Raw genomic sequence first — 18,651 nt, forward strand, 5'->3', positions numbered from 1 at the left:
ATTCCTCGGTTCCGTAAACAACAAATATATATATATATATACATATATATTATATATATATATACATATATAATGAGGTGCAAAGCAATTTTCTAGCCCTCGCTAATCTAAATGCCAACAAAATGGGGATGGTGTAATGTTCGTAATTTCATTGTCTGCTGTTACCAGGTCACCAAGAGACAGTAGCAGAAGCGGGGAGAAGCTGGAATTGGCCATGTCCAACCTCACTGCGGATGTCCTGGAATTACTCCTGGAGTTTGTTTATACAGGTTCTTTGATCATAGATTCAGCCAATGCTAAAACTCTCCTGGAAGCTGCCAGCAAGTTCCAGTTTCACACTTTCTGTAAAGTCTGCGTTTCATTTTTAGGTAAGAATCATTTCATATAGTGAAGTTTTAAGGTTTACTTTGCTTAAAGGTTTGTAAGAGTTCCTATTGACACTTAAAAGATAACAATTAGGAGAGAGTTAAATGTAATTAAAAACAACCACAACCACTATGATTTATTTGGGCTGAGGATTGAATGCCAATGAAGTGGCTTATGGAAGATAATCCAGAGAAGTATAGTCTGTTGTATGAGTGACAACAGATTTCACATCTTGGATAGAGTCTTCTGTTGAATCTCATTTTATGATTGGTACCACAGTGACATCTGGTTTCATAGACATTGATCTCTGCATGGATACCTGACTATAATACACAAGTTGTTTATAACTATGACAGGAAACCTTGGATGTTGCACCTGTCAAACAATCTTGAATTTGGAGGGAGACTCCCAGAGAGGTGTCAGGATCTGCAATTTTCTTACATCCATGAGAAAATCCTTCCAGTGTTCTTGTAAACAAGGTCTGATTGAACTACTGCAGGCTGAATGTTTGCAGGATATGCTCTTACATATAGAGAGAAGGTCTGATGCATGCATATCCTTACAAATAGTGGATAGGAATGAATGATTCCCCTATCCTCCTCTGGTTGCTGGTGTGCCCTATGTGCATGGGGAGTGTTTGTCCCAGTGAGAGTGTACAGAGTAACCTCATGCCAGTCCCTCTGTCCATTTCCAATGATCCCCTGTGAAGCCTATTCATCTAAACCACAGTACCAAGTCATCCTGCTCTTGCATTTCCACGTATCTTCCAGCACAGACCATTTCAAAACCATCCAGTGTTACCAGATCAGTTTAGTGAGCTTTACTGGTCCATAACGGAACCAGCCAGCTCCATTTCTGCCATGGCAGAACAGGAACCAGAGGTGGAACTCAACTAAAAATCACATTGGTCCAAATTCCTGTATCACACACCACTCCCTTAATAACATGGCTATAGTTTCACTTAACTAGACAGTAATCATTTAAAAATTACTGATTAACACAAATTTATTAACACAAACAAATGTGAGCTTGATCTTATATGACTTATTTCCCATGTCCATGTTCCAATATCTATGTTTTTTGATATCAGATTTCTACACTCCCTCAACCCCTGGCTTGTTATGGGAGATGTCATTCTATTTGAACTCCAAATTTATCTTCAACCACATGACCTACATGTTCTTCTACACTTCCAATTGCACCATGTGAAAGATGAAGCTTAAGAAAATGTCACTCATTTTAAAAAAAAGAAATCCTCAAACAAAACCTGTTGTCTATGGTGTTAATTCTCACTGCTAATCTGGCCTGCTGGCAAGATTAGTGATGTGACCAGGCTGGTACCACTGCAGGCATTCAGTAAAATATCTGTGCCATTGTATTCCCTTCTTCTTTCCATTTTTTTTATGTCACATTTATATGTCTGTTCTCAAATGTGTGGATAATGACAAAATGAAAACTATACTTTGCAATTCTGCTGTGTTGGTTGTGCAGTTTGAGTGAGGGCTCTGCTTGTAGCATTGCGTTCCCTCAGCTTCTCTTCACCACTTGTCATTATTAGATCTTACGGCCTTCCTAGGAAGAAGAGATGCATTTCAGTTGCACTGTCTCTAAAGCTTCAACCACAAAAACAAAATAAATTTATTTCACTAAATCAATGTGAGATTTCTCCTTTCCGATATTTAATCTTTGAATTCAGCGAACCATGTTACGGTGTGAAATAGTGGAGTTGGTTATAAGTTCAGTGATATATGGGGAGTTGCTGGAATTTTGTATTCTCATTTGGAGAATTCATGGAGTGTAATTGCTTATTTTTATTTATAGCTGTGACTGAATTGCTCCGCAGAGATAGTATAGCGTTTGCCATGTTAAATAAAAAAATAAATAAATAAGGAAAAGCATTTTGCTTTCTCTATGGCTCTTTATCCCAGCCACTTCTACTACCTCCCAGCAAAGCAGAAAGAAATATTGTAAAAATAGGGTTGCTTTTTTCCAGGGTTTCTGGCAGATTCAATATTATAAAGTGATCCTCTCCCATCCATATATAGCCATGTCTAAACTGTGAGGGAAGTGGAAGAGAAAGTGAAATTAAAGAAAAAATTAATCAGCCTGTTGTGCACAGCCCAGGTGAAATCTGAATCATCCTTTTTAAATGGTGAGGCTCCATGAGGATCTTCCTTGACTGATGTCCAGGCAGCTCGAGCATCTCCAGCAGTGTTGCTCTGGGCAGAGGCTCCTCGAATCTATTCACACTTTCTGGTAGAAACCTGTTGCAAATGTGCTCAAAAGACTGTTCCATTTCAACAAGAGATTTGTCAACCAACTTCACTAGGATAATTATAGCCATGTTATCTCCTTCACATATGCTGTCTCCTCTGCTTTTGTCTAGACCATGCAAAGTGACAACAGTTTCTCAGCTGATGCAACAATGCTGACAAGTTCATGCAGGTGCCATATGATAGCTGGGCAAATGTTTGCAAACTGGTCAGGACATTGTAGGTATTTCCTCTTCCATATGGCTTAAGACTTGAGAGATTTTTCTTTTCTTTTTTTCATATTTCTTTTACAATGAAATGATGCTACCACCACAGTCATGGCTCATGAATCCATAAATGGACGTAAGCACCCAATAGTAGAATAGACTTTTATGGTTCTTATGAATTCGAGAAAGTGGTGTAGGTAATTTTTGTTTACCCATGGTTGAGAATTTTCAGCCAAATGGAGAACCACGTTGGCCAGTGCTGGAGAAACTAAATCAACCTTTTCTGGAGATAGCAGAACAGCGAGACATCTTTGGTACAGTGAATGCATCCATAAATCTTCTACCTCTTGCTTGTGTTGTTGTGCTTTTGACACTGGCAGAAATAACTGAGAAAGAAATAAGATCTCTATTAGAATGACCACAGTGTATGCTGAGAAGTGCAGGTTTTGTGCTAACTTTGAAGATATCTAAGTCATCATCTAGAAACCATCTCTAAGTGAAATACTAAATGCACACAGAGGGACCTCGTGCCGACCACTGATCTTCCATTCTAATGGTACTGTAGTCTCATTCAGTAATCCTTCTGACACACTGTCTATTCTAGAGGACATTATCTCCACTCTTCCATTCTTTGCCATCCAAAAAGTGCAATCTTAGCAGCCTGCTGGCTGGCTTTCTCATGCTGACTTAGTACATGATTCCAAAATTGCACGTAACACAAGTGGAGAGTATTGGTTGCTGATCTGCAGTATTACATGGAGACAAATATGATATCCAACACTGACTCCCACCAGTGAGAACTTGCTAGATTACATCTGATATCCTTAAAGCTCATATTTGTTACAAAGCGTCCTTGAATGCTGTGTCAGTATTCACGTTCTGAATGAACTCAAGGTGAAATTTCACAAAAATGAATTGTTCCAAGTCAAGCATCGCTGTGACAAAAACAGCAGTCATTGTAACCAAAGGAAAATGGCTCAGAAGCAGATGGGGCAGACCTGGTCTTTAGCTGTCTTTGTCCTGTTTGCTTTCTACTGGATGTACCTCTGAGATTGCTTGGGACTAGCTGTATTATGCAATGGAAGTTTGTAGGTAAGCAGTCATTTAGGCTTCCTCTATAGTCAACGAAGAGTAACAGGGACCAGTAGGGCATGATTCTGCTCATCCTGAAGTGGAGATCCAAAATATTATCAGATAAATTGCCCCTTGGAATTGTTCATTTCTGAGTGTAAAGGGCTACTGTCATGGTTAGTGAGTTAGACCCAGCTGGAATGGAGAGAATTCAGTCTTGGCCCCAGATTAACAAATGGAAGGGTGTGCTTCTTCATTTCAAGGGAAGATTTTCCCTACACCCCCATAGCTGTTGCTCCAACTCCTGTCTCACTTAACTGGAATGAGTTCCACTAGTGCATGTGCCAGCCTTCATCTTATCACAGTGCCCACCTTGCTGTGGTGCCCATCACTTCAAAAGTTCTGAAGCATGAAGAACTGCATTACCAGCTTCCTCAACATACCACAGTCTGAATGGCTTTACAAAACTTGCTTAATCAGACAGGGAAAAAGTCATTTGGGCCTGCCAACAAGCAGTTTCAGGGAAGAAGGTGTGAATCTCCACAGCAATACGTGGAGTTGCCTGGACACCCTGTGCACCAGGGCTGCATCTACACAACAATACAGGAGTTAGAGAAACTTATCCAGATGAGAAGAAATCAGCTGCAAGCTGTGCTTTTTCTGCCCCTTGCCTTAGGCTCAGCTGGGGAAGATAAGGGAATCTGTCCTGACAGAGGCAATACTAGGCTCTCCAAGGGAAAGTTTCATTCTTGCAGGTCTTTTCCATCGTGCGCTAGTAAATGGATTATTTCCTTGATTATAAACCTTACGAGGATGAAGTGGGGCAGTGTCAGATTTGTCTTTGACTTGGAGGTTTGCCAAGCAATAATAAGAGGCTCTGTTAGGTGATTATTTTACCCACAGCCATATGTATACACGAAGCTGGTGCCAACAGACAGAACCAAAGGCCTTTGAAGAGATTTTAGGTTCTTTTATTGGAAAAAAGCAGAAATTTTGGGAGCTTTGTGCTTCAGCTATCAGTTTGCAGCCTGTTTCTAGGCAGGCTTCGAATGACAAAATCTACCAACAGAAAGCAGTGCTATTGTTCCAGTGTGCTTGAGGAAATAGGCTCCTTGCAGTCAGCACAATCAACTGATGCTAAATGAGATAGCCTTCATTCGAGATGGTTAGATATGCAAAAGAAGATAAATTTTAAAAATATATGATTTTATTAAAAATAAAAAATAAAAAACCAACAACCCACATACAGAAGGGGATGTCTTCGAGCTCTTTGAGCTACAGCAGGTTAAAAAGAAAAGTGATCCCATTTTAATAAAAGCCATATATAGGTAGCATGCAGGTTTTACATCTGGTGAAGGCAGAATCTGAATGTAGGGACAAATCACTGAGCATTTCCCATGGAGGCAGTGTGATGGAAGTCGTGCTTGAAGAGGTTTGGAGCTATCTGACATTCCTCTCCAGCGCTCTGAGCTATGACACTGCCCAGATGGGATGCACTATTTTTCTGGCAGCACAGAAGTCTGCCACCAGTCCTGCTGTGATCTGTTGGGTGGTGCCACACTGGAACAGGTTGCCCAAGGAGGCTGTGGATGCCCCATCCCCACAGGAATTCAAGGCCAGGCTGGATGTGGCTCTGGGCAGCCTTGTCTGGTGGTTGGCGACCCTGCACATAGCAGGGGGTTGGAACTGGATGATCATTGTGGTCCTTTTCAACCCAGGCCATTCTATGATTCTATGATTCTATTGAAGTCTCTCTCTCCCTCTATTTTCTTTTTCTTCTGTTTTACATCTTAAAGCATATACCAATAGTGGCTTGGTTTGCAGAATCTGAGAAAAAAATCAAGTTCCTCTTATGAATTTCTGAAGTTGGTGGGTTTTTCCTGAAAGGGAAAAAAAAAAGTGCAGTCAAATGTGTGGTGTAGCGCACTTTACCACAAAGCTACACACTGTGCTGTTAGTTCTGTTTGCCGGGTAGGAGATAATGCTGTCTCCTCTGTGCATGATTTTCTTTGAAACTCACTACACAACATTTAACAGAAGGCGTTGGTATAATCTGTGTTTTGCATAAGGGATGTCATCACATTCAGCAGCAACAAAGTTCCTTTGAAAAAAAAAAAGGAGGGGGGGGACAGGGACGGCTTTTTTTTATTTGAAGTAGCTTAGTAGCTGAACAGGGCAAAAATTATCATAAAGTGACTGCAGCATCCTCAGAAATGTCCTCGCTGCTGTTTGCATTTATCCTTAAGTGTCTGCGCTGCCGTTCACATCTTTGCTGTTTCTTAAAGCAACATGGTAAGCGGTAGAAATAGCGGGAGTCTCTTGGCTGGATTCCTGTCCTTTGGGAAGCCCGAGACAGTCTTATGTCAGTGGGTTTTCCCAGTGTGTATGAAGGTTTACACAAAAAGCAAACACAGAAAGCGCATTTCTCTCCCAATCCCCAGTTCAGTTGTTAGACAGACTTTGATTTTCTACATTAAGCCCCGGTCCTGAAGTAATCCAGGGTGCTGCTTCTAATTAACTCCCTGAAATTAATTAGCATTGGAGTTTTGTCCATGGCATTTATTTTTTTCATGAGCTCCGTGAAAAAAATGCGAATCTTGCTTTTAATAATTCTCACTTGCCTTTTATTTGTTCCTTTTAGAGAAACAGCTGACTGCTAGCAACTGCTTAGGAATATTAGCCATGGCTGAAGCCATGCAGTGCACTGAACTATACAACATGGCCAAAGCATATGCCCTGCAGATTTTCCCAGAGGTGGCAAACCAAGAGGAGATCCTTAATATCTCAAAAGACGACTTCATTTCCTACATGTCCAATGACAGCCTGAACACCAAAGCAGAGGAGCTGGTGTATGAAACGGTGATAAAGTGGATTAAGAAGGACGCTGCAATCAGAGCTCAGGTAAAAAATAATCTCAGCAGCCTCACTCTGCTCCATTCCCGTAAATGCTTCTAAAATAGAAACTATCACTGTGAATGTGAGGATGAGAAGGAGATAGGATGGGCAATTCAGATAAAGAAAGAGAAAGGGAATGCAGGCTATGCACAAAATCTAAGTAATTTCGCAATCTGATCCCCATATCTGATCATTTGGAGTCAAAATCTCATTTCTGACATGCACTGTACAAAGCTTGGGCTTCAAGCTGCTGGCTGCAAGCTTGGTCGTAGATAAATCAGGAAGGATTAGAGTTGTGGAAGACGTTGCTTTATGAAGAGGATGCATTTTAGTAACAGTGGGAAATAAAAATCTATCAGAAAATCAGTGTTTCTTTTGATGACACGTCTTGAATGTGTGTAGCTTCAGCATACAACAAGTGATTCTGAATTTCTATCAGCTGCTTAGATAACCCCCTGAGTGTTATACATTTATTAGTTAGCCCTCACTCAACCATCTCTGCTGTGCAGTCTGCCCTCTACTCAAGAAACCATGTTACTTCACCCAGCATTGTCTCCAGATAAATGCTAAAATCAGTAACTGTTTGATGGTTGTGGGTGTCCTTGGCAATTAAAAGCCTCCAGCTTGAAGCTCTTGAAAGTCAGTCTTGGTGGGTGGTGGCCTGAACCCCAGGTCTCTCTGTCTGGAGGACAGACATGCTGACTGACCTCGGCAAGGGTTTTTGTCCACCTTTTCTGCCCTGTGTGAGCTGGTAATGTAGCTCAGCAAGAATTTGTGCTGGGGAACTGCCAGTCTCCATCCACCTCACACACATGCTGGAGGTGCCTTTTAGCATTACCCGATATTGTTATTACCTATAACACCTACACAATATCATTGATTTACTGAAATGAACCACTTTTTGGCTCTTGCTGGCATTGAAAAACACGGTTTTATGGAGTATTTCACAGCTTGCTTAACATTTGATGACAGCAGTCAGCTCCATGCAGCTCTGAGCTCCGAAACTAATGCTGACTTGGGGATTATTCTCAGGGGCTGGAGCATGAGAACCTTGCAGCAGGAGTCAGTTTGCCTGGTGCAAACAGAAGGTGTCACTCATCAGGCGGTCTGGGTTGTGTTTTCAAAATTGATGGTTAAAATATTTCCTCCCGCGCCCTGCTGCGGTGATGTTATGAATTTATTTTTTAAGTGGTGGTTTCTCCACCGCCGCCATCTCCTCCTCTCTTGCTTTCATGTCATGGTTGGGTTGGTTTTCTGCGTTGTTTTTGTATTTAAATTCCAAGTTTCCTTCCTTTCTCTTCACCTTCTGCAGAGCCTCTGCAGTTTATGCTGTCAGTTTTATTTCCTTCTCCAAAATTTCTCTGTGGTGCTTTGGTTTCATGCATTACTTTACAAGGGCTTTAATTTTTAATTTGTATTTATCCAGAGATGAGAGTTTGAATAAATTAATGTTAAAGATAGCATGCAGATAACTATTTTCATGTCCAATGCTACCACTAAACTGGTTTCTTCAGGTGGCTGTTGTTTCTGGTTTTTCTTTTCTTTTTTTAAGACTCTGTGCACTGCTTGATCTATTATAAAGCTCTTAGTTAAATAGGTACTTATTTTCTAAAAGTGGGAGCTCATACTTGCCATGAAAAATACCATCTTTACAAAAAATGACTTCTGCATTTTCAGTACTCAGAAACAAATAGCTCTGGGGGCGGGTTGGAAGAACGAAGGATCTAAATAATCTTATTTCAGATAAAGATGATGAGTGAAAATTTGTGCTCGATGTGCAGCAAGGGCCGCCATGTCAGGAAGTGCCCAACTCCCATAAGCTTTACAGTCTGAGCAACCATGGAAACAGCAGATGCAGGCTCGACTTTCTTGCAAGAGCTGTGCGTGGATGTATTGACTTTGTTCACAGTTTGGTGAGATGGATTTGCTCAATGATTTCTTTCTCGCTTCGGGGTCAGAAAATGGCACGTGGGGGACACCAAAGCAGCGATAGGGTTTGTGCTTCTGCAGCCAACTGGTGGGATCTATGGGGAGGGCTGATGGAGGGTTTTAGCTAAAAACAGCCCAATGCTCACCTGGGTAAGACATTGGTCATTAAGTCTCTCGGGGCCTGGATTTCCAGGACCCTCATCTCCTTCACACCTCTCATCTGCCCTTACCTGACAGGCCAAGCTCTGCTGTCACATTAGAGGGGTTTTATTCTTAGTAGCTCTGACACAGGTGATTTAAGTGCCTCTTTCACAGCTTTTTTAGGGCACAGCAATTCACCCAAAGGCAGGTTTCTGGCACAAGCAGAAGAGAAGAATTACCCTCTGGGGAAGAGGGGGCTCAGGAGTGACCTTATCTACTACTCTCTGAAAGGAGGTTGTGGCAAGGTGTGGGTTGGCCTCTTCTCCCAGATAACAGCAGTAGGACAAGAGTAATGGTTTTAAGTTGTGTTGTGGAAGAGGGTTCAGGTTGGATATTAGGAATAATGTCTTCTCCAAAAGAGTGGTGAGGCATTGAAAGTGGGCTACCCGTAGTGTGAACCTTTACCTGAGGGTACATCGCACCCCTTATGTGAAGCTAATAGGGCCATTCCCCACACCAGAGCACCTTGAGCTATGCTGTTACAGCAATGTGTGTCACTGCCTGTCCCGTTCCCCTTGAAAGGGCCTCCCTGGAGGAGACTTTTCTCTCCCATTCTCATAGAAGGGCATTGAGTTACATATCCTTCTGCTTCCATGACTTTCTAAAAGCTCTTCTTTGGGTATCAGATTCTTTTTGCTTTTGTTAGTCTTTCACCATCAGGCTGGAGGGCAGCAGTAGGGAAGGAATCAGAGTTTGTCTGCAAAGCGAGTTGAAAAGCTACTCTCTGTCTGACTTTTAATTCCTCAAATTGTTCTCATACGAGGTCTTATGGTGCTAAGAAAAGCGCTCTGTGGTGTTGCAAAGAAACTGCACCTTAGACTTGTTACAAAGAAAAAATAACAGTGCTTTAAAGGTTGCTGATCCAGCTACATAAGACAGAGAAGCAGTGCAGATAATGACATAAGTGTTAAGCTAAGATTTGGTAAATAGCTGTATCCAGTGCATCAGAGCAGCACGCTGGCTCATATGGTAACGTTTACGGAGCTATTTTAGTGATGCTCGGAGCGCAGCCGCGTCTAATCGGTCTCACCAAAAGAAGCAGCCTGTAATCTGAGGTCCTGAATACTTGGGTAATTTCCTGTGCTAACAGACACAAGAGCGCTGGTTGCAGGAATTTCTCCTGATTGCTTGTCACTGTGTGGAAAGCCTGCAAGTCGGCTGACACATCTGGAAAAGCTGAATTTACTGTTTTTCTGTTTACTCCTCTCACTGACTGGTGGACAAGATTGGAGTGTTTATCCTAGCGGTTGTCCCCTTGATAAGCTTATTACAACCGTGGCAAAATCATGCAAAAAAATAAATAAATAAATAGATAAATAAATTATAGTGTATTGGAGGCTTTACTGTCTGAAAAATAACATGGACTGAGCCATCCAAACACCAGTAAAAGCTCCTGCTGGGCACCATGGGCACTTGGGCCCAGCCTGAACCTGAATGAATCCTCCCACTGTCTGTGGACTTGGGCCAGTTGTTTCACCTTTCTTTCCCTGTTTATTGTCCTATAAGCTGAAGGGAAGCATTGTCTTCTGCACAGGATGCTGGGAGGATCCATGATCAAGCAGAGGGTCATCTTCCCAGGGAGTTGGTAGAGTCACCACCCCTGGAGGTGTTCCAGAACTGTGGAGATGAGGGACGTAGGCATGAGTTGACAGTTGGACACTCATGAGCTTAGAGGTCTTTTCCAACCTTCATGATTCTATGATTCAGTCCCTGCAATTTGCTGTTTGCCCACAGCACAGACAGACCAAAGCTCACCGGAAACTTTCCCACCTTCTGCTCCAAGTCCAAAGTTGTATCTGTTTTCTCCAACATAAAAAACACAGCAACATACCCATTAATAACAGAAAGCCTATGAAAACAAGGTACCTAGTTGCGTGAAGCTTCCCTCTCCCCCTGAGGAAGGACAAGATGTGAGGAGAAAGCAAACATTTCAACAAGCTGAGCAGTTTATGGCTGGAAGACTGGCAGTTACTGCAGCCTTGAGTGACAGAGCAGAGGCTCTGCTCATTGGCAGTCACCTTTTGATGCACTCTTCGTGGATGTAATTGTGTGCCTGCTTTTAAACCCTTTTTAAAATCACAATGTCCAGCAGCAAAATGAAATGTCTCCGCCATAAAGGCATTAAAAAGCCTTCTATGAACTTGTGTCCTCAGAGGCGGATTTGTCTAAACAGCATCTTCATGGTGCCTGGGAACCAGAGATGCGTAGACAAATTGGAGGTAATTTAGAGAAGAGCAGCACAAATGATTAAAAGAGTGAAGGAACTGATGTGAGAAAAAGAAAGATTAAAAGATGTGAATATGCATGACTTGGCCTAATGACAGCTAAAGAGGGATAAATGTCTGTGAGTTTTTGAAGTCCAAAGGAGAGGAGTTGTCTGGGAGGGTACAAGGAGGATATGACAGCTGTAGGACCATGGGGATGAAGCTGAGACCATGCAAATCGGTCTGAGCAAACACAAGGCCTATGTGAAGGCGCTCTATGTGGCAGTGAGGGTAAAGAAAAGTGAAGGAGAAGAGAATTTATGACAAAAATGTTAAAAATGCTGTATTTTAAGAATTAAAAAGAATTGACAGGAGACAAGAAACTGTGGAGGAGAAGCAGGTGGGTAACTGTGAGAGAGCAAATAGAAGATCTCTGCTCTGCAGTTAAGATGGCAGAGTAATTCATCATGCAGATTTTACAGAGTCTCCAACATTATGCAGAAGACCAACACGCTCCAAGACCAGGAGGAATCAGAGAAGGAATGAGCAGAATTCTGTGGTGACAAGGATGTAATGATCTATTCAAACACTGATACATAATGCCAGCGTGTACAGATCGCTTACGTTGATTGTAATAGGAAATTAATTGATCAATCAATGTATTTAGGAGCATTAAGCTTCAGGAAAGCAGTGCTGGAATAAGTATGAATGGCACGGCTTCCAAGGGAGCCTAAGTGAATTAGGCACTAACACTCTATTACAGTTCAATTAGACTCCTTTGAAAAGCCTAGACTACCCTAATGCTTTGAAATCCATTTGTGGGAAGAGCAGACGAATTCAAAAAGATGCCATAATGAAAGTGCAAGAAGCTCCAATTTCTCTGAAAGTGAAAAATGCAAGGGATGAGCGGTAACCACTGTGATTTCACAGGGACAGGCTGCTCAAAGAGCTCAGATTTAAATGAAGCTTTTCCTAGTGGCAGTCAGACACACTCAGAGCCTGTACAGGCTTAGAGAAGGAGAAGAAAAGGGAGCAGCAGGAGCAGAATCAGCGTAGGAATATGCACTTAGCAATACATGGGAGGAAGAAGCAACATTAAAAAGGCAGAGGAGATCCACAAAGAATATGTGGGTGAAGTTTGCAGTTCATTAAATTCCTCCTGCATTAATCTATTAACTTTTTTTTTTTTTAAGACAGATACCCGTCAATGAAAACCTACTGAATTATTTCTAACAGTTTTAAATTCATAGAATCATTAAAGTTGGAAAAGAGCACTCCCAGTCCAACCATCAACTCGTCACCACCATGCCCGGTTGCATACAGATGTTTATTAAGGAGCTCCCTGGCCCCAGACCTCTCAGTCTCTTAATTTCTCTTAATTTCTGTGGCTTTCCCAAGTTATTTCCCGATGTATTTACAAACTATTTTTCAAGTCTCGCTAAAGCAGCGACCTTACAAAGACATCCATATGCAAGAAGCTTCTCACAGGTGCTCAGCTGTGTTCCCATGCATTGCAAGAAACCTCCAGAAAGAAAATTGCCTTGTGCCATAGCCAAGAAGCATTTCAGAGAATTACTGTATGTGAGTGTTTGCATCAATGTGTTGAAGGGCTCTGTGTGTCAGGAGTTCATTGGATTTTGGGAGTTTCTTACCAGCTTCAGACACTGAATTGTTGGCAGCCTGCTTTTGCAGTGCATCTATTTATATGCTGGTGTTTGAGTAGGAAATGGCAATTACCATTGCGGTGACCTCTGGGGGAATTTAGAGTGTTTGGCAGAGTTCAGCCAGTGAGATGATAATATGGAGGGGTTTTTAAGCCTTACTATAAGATAAATTCCAGTTGTGATAGATTAATGATTTATCTTTATGTATATGGTCTGATTTTTGGGTTGTCCTGTGCAGAGCCAGGAGTTGGGCTTGATTATCCTTGTGGGTCCCTTCCAACTCAGAATTTTCTATTGTATCATTCTGTGCAGTGATGTGCTGGAACAGATTGCCCAGAGATTGTGGATGCTCCATCCCTGGAGGTGTTTAAGGCCAGGTTGGATGGGGCCCTGAGCAATCTAATGTAGTACTTGATCGAACAGCTGGCAACCCTGCCTGTGTCAGGGGGAATGGAACTTGATAATCCTTGAGTTCCCTTCCAATCCAAGCCATTCTATGATTCTGTGATTCTATGTGTGAAAAAAACAAAAGAAAAATATCCTTGTATTACTGCTAGAAATGCCTGCCTGTATGCTGCTTTGTGTATGTGTTTGGAGGACAGCAGTTCCCTTTATGCAGTGCTGATGACATTACAGCATTAAGTCAGCTGTGCTGCCACTAAGGTGTCACGTTGAAACCTTATTTCAGGAAGACAGAAGGGCTGCTCTTTTCTTCTTGCTAGGCATCAGATTTATACAGGTGGCATTCCCCTGCCGAGTCACCATGTGAGCCCAGTGCTGAAAACCAGGTTTTTTGCCACATGGTTCTCTCAGCATATTATGAGGCTGTCAGCTACCATGCTAGCAGACCCTGTGGTTTAATCTGAAGGAAACATTGCAATTCCAAGAAGTAAGTACGGGTGATGAATAAATACCAAGCACACCAGAGAGCTTAGGCTGGGATTGGATGTGACCCTGGATGTATGAATGTGCAAGAGGTTATTGAAAACAGAGCATTCCTTTTTAATACCCAGGGCTTAGATGAATCAAAGCAAGAATGCTAATTGCCGAATAGCACAGCAGTGCCATGAAAATACAACCTAAAAGGGCTATTTCTGGGAAGGGCAAATAGGTTGGGCCACCAGGGTGGAGCCATTCTACTAGGCAGATCACTGCCCCACCACAGGGTGGGAAGCAAAGGTTGGCATCTACGTGGTTTTGCCATTTATTTTTGCAGTTAAGAGTGCCTTCTCCTAATCTGAAGAAGTTTCACGCAGCAGGGAGCTGGTGCTGCTTCAGCTGTTCAGAGTAGGAACTAGGTGGACTTTAAGGTTCCTTTCAACCCAAGCCATTCTGTGATTCAGGACCATCCCCAATGGCATTATCCATTCAAAGAGTTCCCCACTGAACCCATTGTGGGATGATGTAAATCTCCTCAATCGCTCCCAGATGAATCGAATATGTTCCTACTTATTTTACGTTCCAAAGCTCTTTCAGTTTAAGCACAAATTGCTGAAGCAGCAGTTTATTGGAGCAAACCTGAACATGGGTAGTCAAACTTCTGTATTTCCATTTCTGGCTTAAACATGTTTCTTTAGGCAGATAGCACAAAGGGACCTTTGTAAGAAGAACAGTAAGCAAGAGAGACAGATGAGTTATAAGGCATAGGGGAAGCATTATTTTAACCTCTCTGGGCATTGCTTCAAAAATGTTAAAAATCTTGAGATCTTTCCACTGTAACACTTAAGGAGTAGGAAATCTGACTCTGTAGAAGTAAACTTATTTCCTTTTGAAAGTAACTGCATATTGTAGCTCAAGCCTGTACAGGAGCACGTGGAGAGCCCTTTCAGAGAACACCTGGGAGGATTGTACTGGATTAGAGATTTGAGAATAAAAAGATCATTTTTAATGTGATACTGAAGAGGGTTTTGTAACTGCGAATTACAAGACAGCAGAATAAAGCCCACTTGCAAGTATTCATAATGCCTATACAATGAGCAGGAGAAATGCCACAGAAAAGTTTAGCAAAGTAAATGTCCCCACTAAAACTACCAGCTTGGAATAAAACCAGTCTTCAGTTGTTTTGTAGTCTAGTTTGGTTAAGTCTGGCCAGCCTGCCAAGATGAGAGTCGCTTCTGTGTGAGAATGAAAAGATTATCATAGAGTCTAAACATCCAAAAAGGTCAATTTGAATCCATAGCGAATTGTGTTGATTTTATATTCCTCTCAGTCAGCGATGACCCAAGGTAATGTAGGCTTCCTCATAGCTTGACTGTGACCTGAGCACAATGCTCAGGGCAAATGGGGGCAAAAATTCTCACCAGACAGGGGAATTAATCACCCTCCAGTTTGTGCTGGCATCTCGTTGCAGACACGTTAATGTGGCATGCTCTGAGGCATGCTGTCCCTTTGCCAGGAGCTGCTAACTCGCAGCTTTAGGCCAGAATGGGACATTAATACTCTGCTTCCCCTGGTGTGTGGTGCATTCAGTCAGCTGCAGTTGCTCTGAGGACTGCATTAAGTGTTTTGACTAGATGACTGTTAATTATTATTATATGAGTTTACATGTCTCGCTGACAAATACATGCATGTATGTACCCAGTTAGGAGTCTGAAACTGAACCTGGACCATAGAATGATAGAATGGCTTACACTGGAGAGACCTTAAAGATCATCGAGTCCCAACCACCTGCTGTGGGTTGCCCTCCGTCAGCCCAGACTGCCCAGGGATCCATCCATCCTGGCCTTGAGCACCTCCAGAGATGGGGAATCCACAGTTCCTCTGGGCAGCAGTGCCAGGGCCTCACCACCCTCTGAGTAAAAAAATTCTTCCTAACATCCAACCTAAATCTACCTTCTTTTAGTTTAAAGCTGTTCTTCCTTGTCCTGTCACTATCAGACCATGTAAAAATTCAGTCTTGCTCCTGCTTGTAATCTCCCTTCAAATAATGTAAGGCCACAGTGAGGTCTCCCCAGAGCCTTCTCTTTTCCAAGCTAAACAAGCCCAGTTCCCTAACCTTTCTTCATAGGAGAGATGTTCCAGCCCTCATCTTTGTGGCCCCCCTCTGGACCCACCAACAGCTCCATATTTTTCTTGTACTGGGGGCCCAGACTTGGACACAGTGCTCCAGCTGGGACCTCACAGGGGCAGAGGAGAGGGGGACAGTCACCTCTCTGCTGCTGCCATCCCGCGGTTGATACAACCTAGGATATTGTTGGCCTTCCAAGCTATGAGAGCACACTGCTGGCTGATATCCAGCTCTTTGACCATCAGGACACCTTCTTGGCAGGGCTGCTGTCAAGGAGTTCTCCTCCAAGTCTGCAATCATAGCTGGGATTGCCTTGTTAAATTTCAGTAGGTTCATGTGGGCTCAGTTTTCAAGCCCGTCCTGATCTTTCTTGGCACTGATTCCTTCTGTTGTGTCAACTGTACCATTTAGGTTGGTGTCATCAGTAAACTTTCTGAAGGTACACTCGATCCCACCAAAGCCCCATAATCCATCTGGATCTCACCCCCAAATGTTTAGATAATTAAGGAGAAATAAGATCATCTACAAAATTTTTCTCTCCCTTTTTTTATGAAACACATTTGTGCTTGCAGTCTGGTTAAAGACCCTGTAATTGCTATCAGTGCAACAGGTGCCTTGAGGTTGGTCATACAGCATCTCTCCAAAGTCACTGCTTTACCATCTTCCCTGTGACTTTCCAAAAAGCCTTTGCTCCTATGGAAGTGGTGCCCTCAACCATGAGAGATTGCTCTGGCCATAAAAGGACTGTAAAGGAATCCAGCTTCATCACTACTCAGCACTGCATTTATGGACTAGATATTCTGTAAAGCCTGAGCAGCTCCTTTGATCCAATGTGAGATATGCTGAGGTTTAAAACAACTGAGAAGCCATGCCATGACAGTGCTCGGAGTCTTCCCTAGCATTTTCTACAATATATTGGTTAGGCTCTTGCATAATTATATCTGTTTACATAGGACCTGGGGTGTTGGTGAAGTCTGCCACAGAGGTGGGGGGAGTCACCATCCCTGGAGGTGTTCAAGAACCATGGAGGTGTGGCACTGAGGAACATGGTCAGTGGGCATGGTGGGGGTGAGTTGATGGCTGGGCTGGATGCTGTTAGTGGTCTTTTCCAGCCTTAAGAATTATGTGGTCTCTGTGCAAGGCAGGTTGTAGGCCACTCATAAGTGACTCCCAGCAAAGATCTGAGAACAATTTCAGCATGTCCAGCAACCCAGTATGAGAAGAAAATATCCTCAGGGTTACAAGCAGGTACAAATTGCAACTCCAGGGAGTGCAGGTTGTTGTCTGCAGAATGTGGCAAAGAGCACTGTGCAGGATTTACACCGTTGTAATGAAAAATAGTAATATCAGGAGCTACCATAGGCATTCCATAGCTGTATAAGGAACAATGGAAAGACAAAAATGGAGAGCAAATAACAGATGGTAAGAAGGTTGAAATGCGTTACAGTGCTTATTCTAGTCTTAAATGAAAAGGATAATAGTAGCAGGATATTTAATACAATCATAGCTGACAGAGCTAGGAAGCCTTGTAAGGGAGAATCCAAAAGAAAAAGGCTGCTGATTGCCTAAATCACTTGAATGTTCTTAAATCAGTGAGGCTAAATGAAATTCACCCTCGACTATAGTGCTTAAAAGAGATGGTGCAAAAAGCCATTGGTGTATAAAAGCCTCTCCTGTCTTCTAAAGACAACGCGATGGTACATACTCTTCAAATCCCTTGGTAAAAAACACTGTTATTATGTGTACCCTTAATGCCTTCAGGGACGAGCCTGAATTGCAGCTGCGCATGGCCGTGCATGCACGCACACATGTAGAGAGCTTTTCCTGGCTGGTTATGCAGGGGGGAGAGTAAGAGTGAAAAGTGACACGGGTTTTGATATGTAGCATTAACTTTCAAGCTGATGAAAGGGAGCAACATGTTCTAATTATTATTCCCCTTCAAAATAAGCCACGAGCTCATTCAGACAAAGAAGGAGAGAAAGGAGTGGGGAATGAAAGAGAGAAACAGAATCACATTTTCTCACTTATCTCATTAGAGAAAGGTGGGCGAGCAAAAGGAAGAGCTCTCCATGCTAATGCAGCAGTGATGCGCCATTTATTGTGAGCAACCTGAGGCTAACGGACTCATCCAGGAATCGCCCAGCCCTGCTCTCTTCCAGATATATGAATTTAAACCAACCTCTGGGACATCCTGGTGCCCTCATCCTAATTCAGTGCACACCTATGCCTGTGCTTTATCCTTTGTGGTACAACTGCTCCTTGTACAGCCCTGCTCTCACACATGCCGCAGCACCAAGGGAAGTTGCTTGCTCTGCTATGGGTGTGTGTATTTCACAACTTTATTTAAACTGCCCTTTAGCAGCTCTTTCTGCTTCCTAAGTAGGCTGTGATGGGGATTAACCTCCCCACCAGGGCTTGTCTGGCTCATCCCTGTATACTGACTATCCGCATTATTCCTGTGTCCCGATTCCACGTTTCGTCTTGGCTCCCTTGTAAGGTTAAACGCCCCCAACCTTCTTAAAAAAAGCACTTCCTGAAATCAGAGCTTTGCCACCCACTGCCATATGTCCACTGCTCCCTCTCCTACAAGCTACTGCTTAAGGGCATTACGGTATCTGCAGCCAAGTGCTTGACATTTGTCACTCTGGGGAAGGGGAGCAGCCAGTTCACCTCCTAAGAAAGCTCAATAGAAATGGATTTCAGCAAGGGGAGAAGAGAGGAGCCTCTTTTTTCCTGCTTTGAGGGCTGATGGAGTGATCCCAAGCCTTACTTAGCCCCAACCACGTGGTCCTGTGCCATTCTGGCAGTACAGCATGGAGGTGCAGCCGCACGGTC

The 18,651-nt window shown here is 42.9% G+C and overlaps 1 protein-coding gene across 22 annotated transcripts in view; it reads left to right on the forward strand.

The window, feature by feature from the left end:
• The window catches only part of KLHL29 (kelch like family member 29), a 397,537-nt gene that overhangs the window by 342,068 nt on the left and 36,818 nt on the right, over positions 1 to 18,651 (forward strand). For all 22 annotated transcript variants that reach the window (XM_085543958.1, XM_032443409.2, XM_032443408.2 and 19 more), the window contains 2 exons: positions 169 to 368; positions 6,558 to 6,817. In XM_085543958.1, the coding sequence (XP_085400084.1) occupies positions 169 to 368; positions 6,558 to 6,817 (460 nt within the window). The remainder of the gene's footprint in view (positions 1 to 168; positions 369 to 6,557; positions 6,818 to 18,651) is intronic.

The sequence above is a fragment of the Coturnix japonica genome, chromosome 3 (assembly GCF_054131305.1).
Source record: "Coturnix japonica strain WE chromosome 3, WE-NBRP24, whole genome shotgun sequence".
NCBI lineage: Eukaryota > Metazoa > Chordata > Aves > Galliformes > Phasianidae > Coturnix > Coturnix japonica.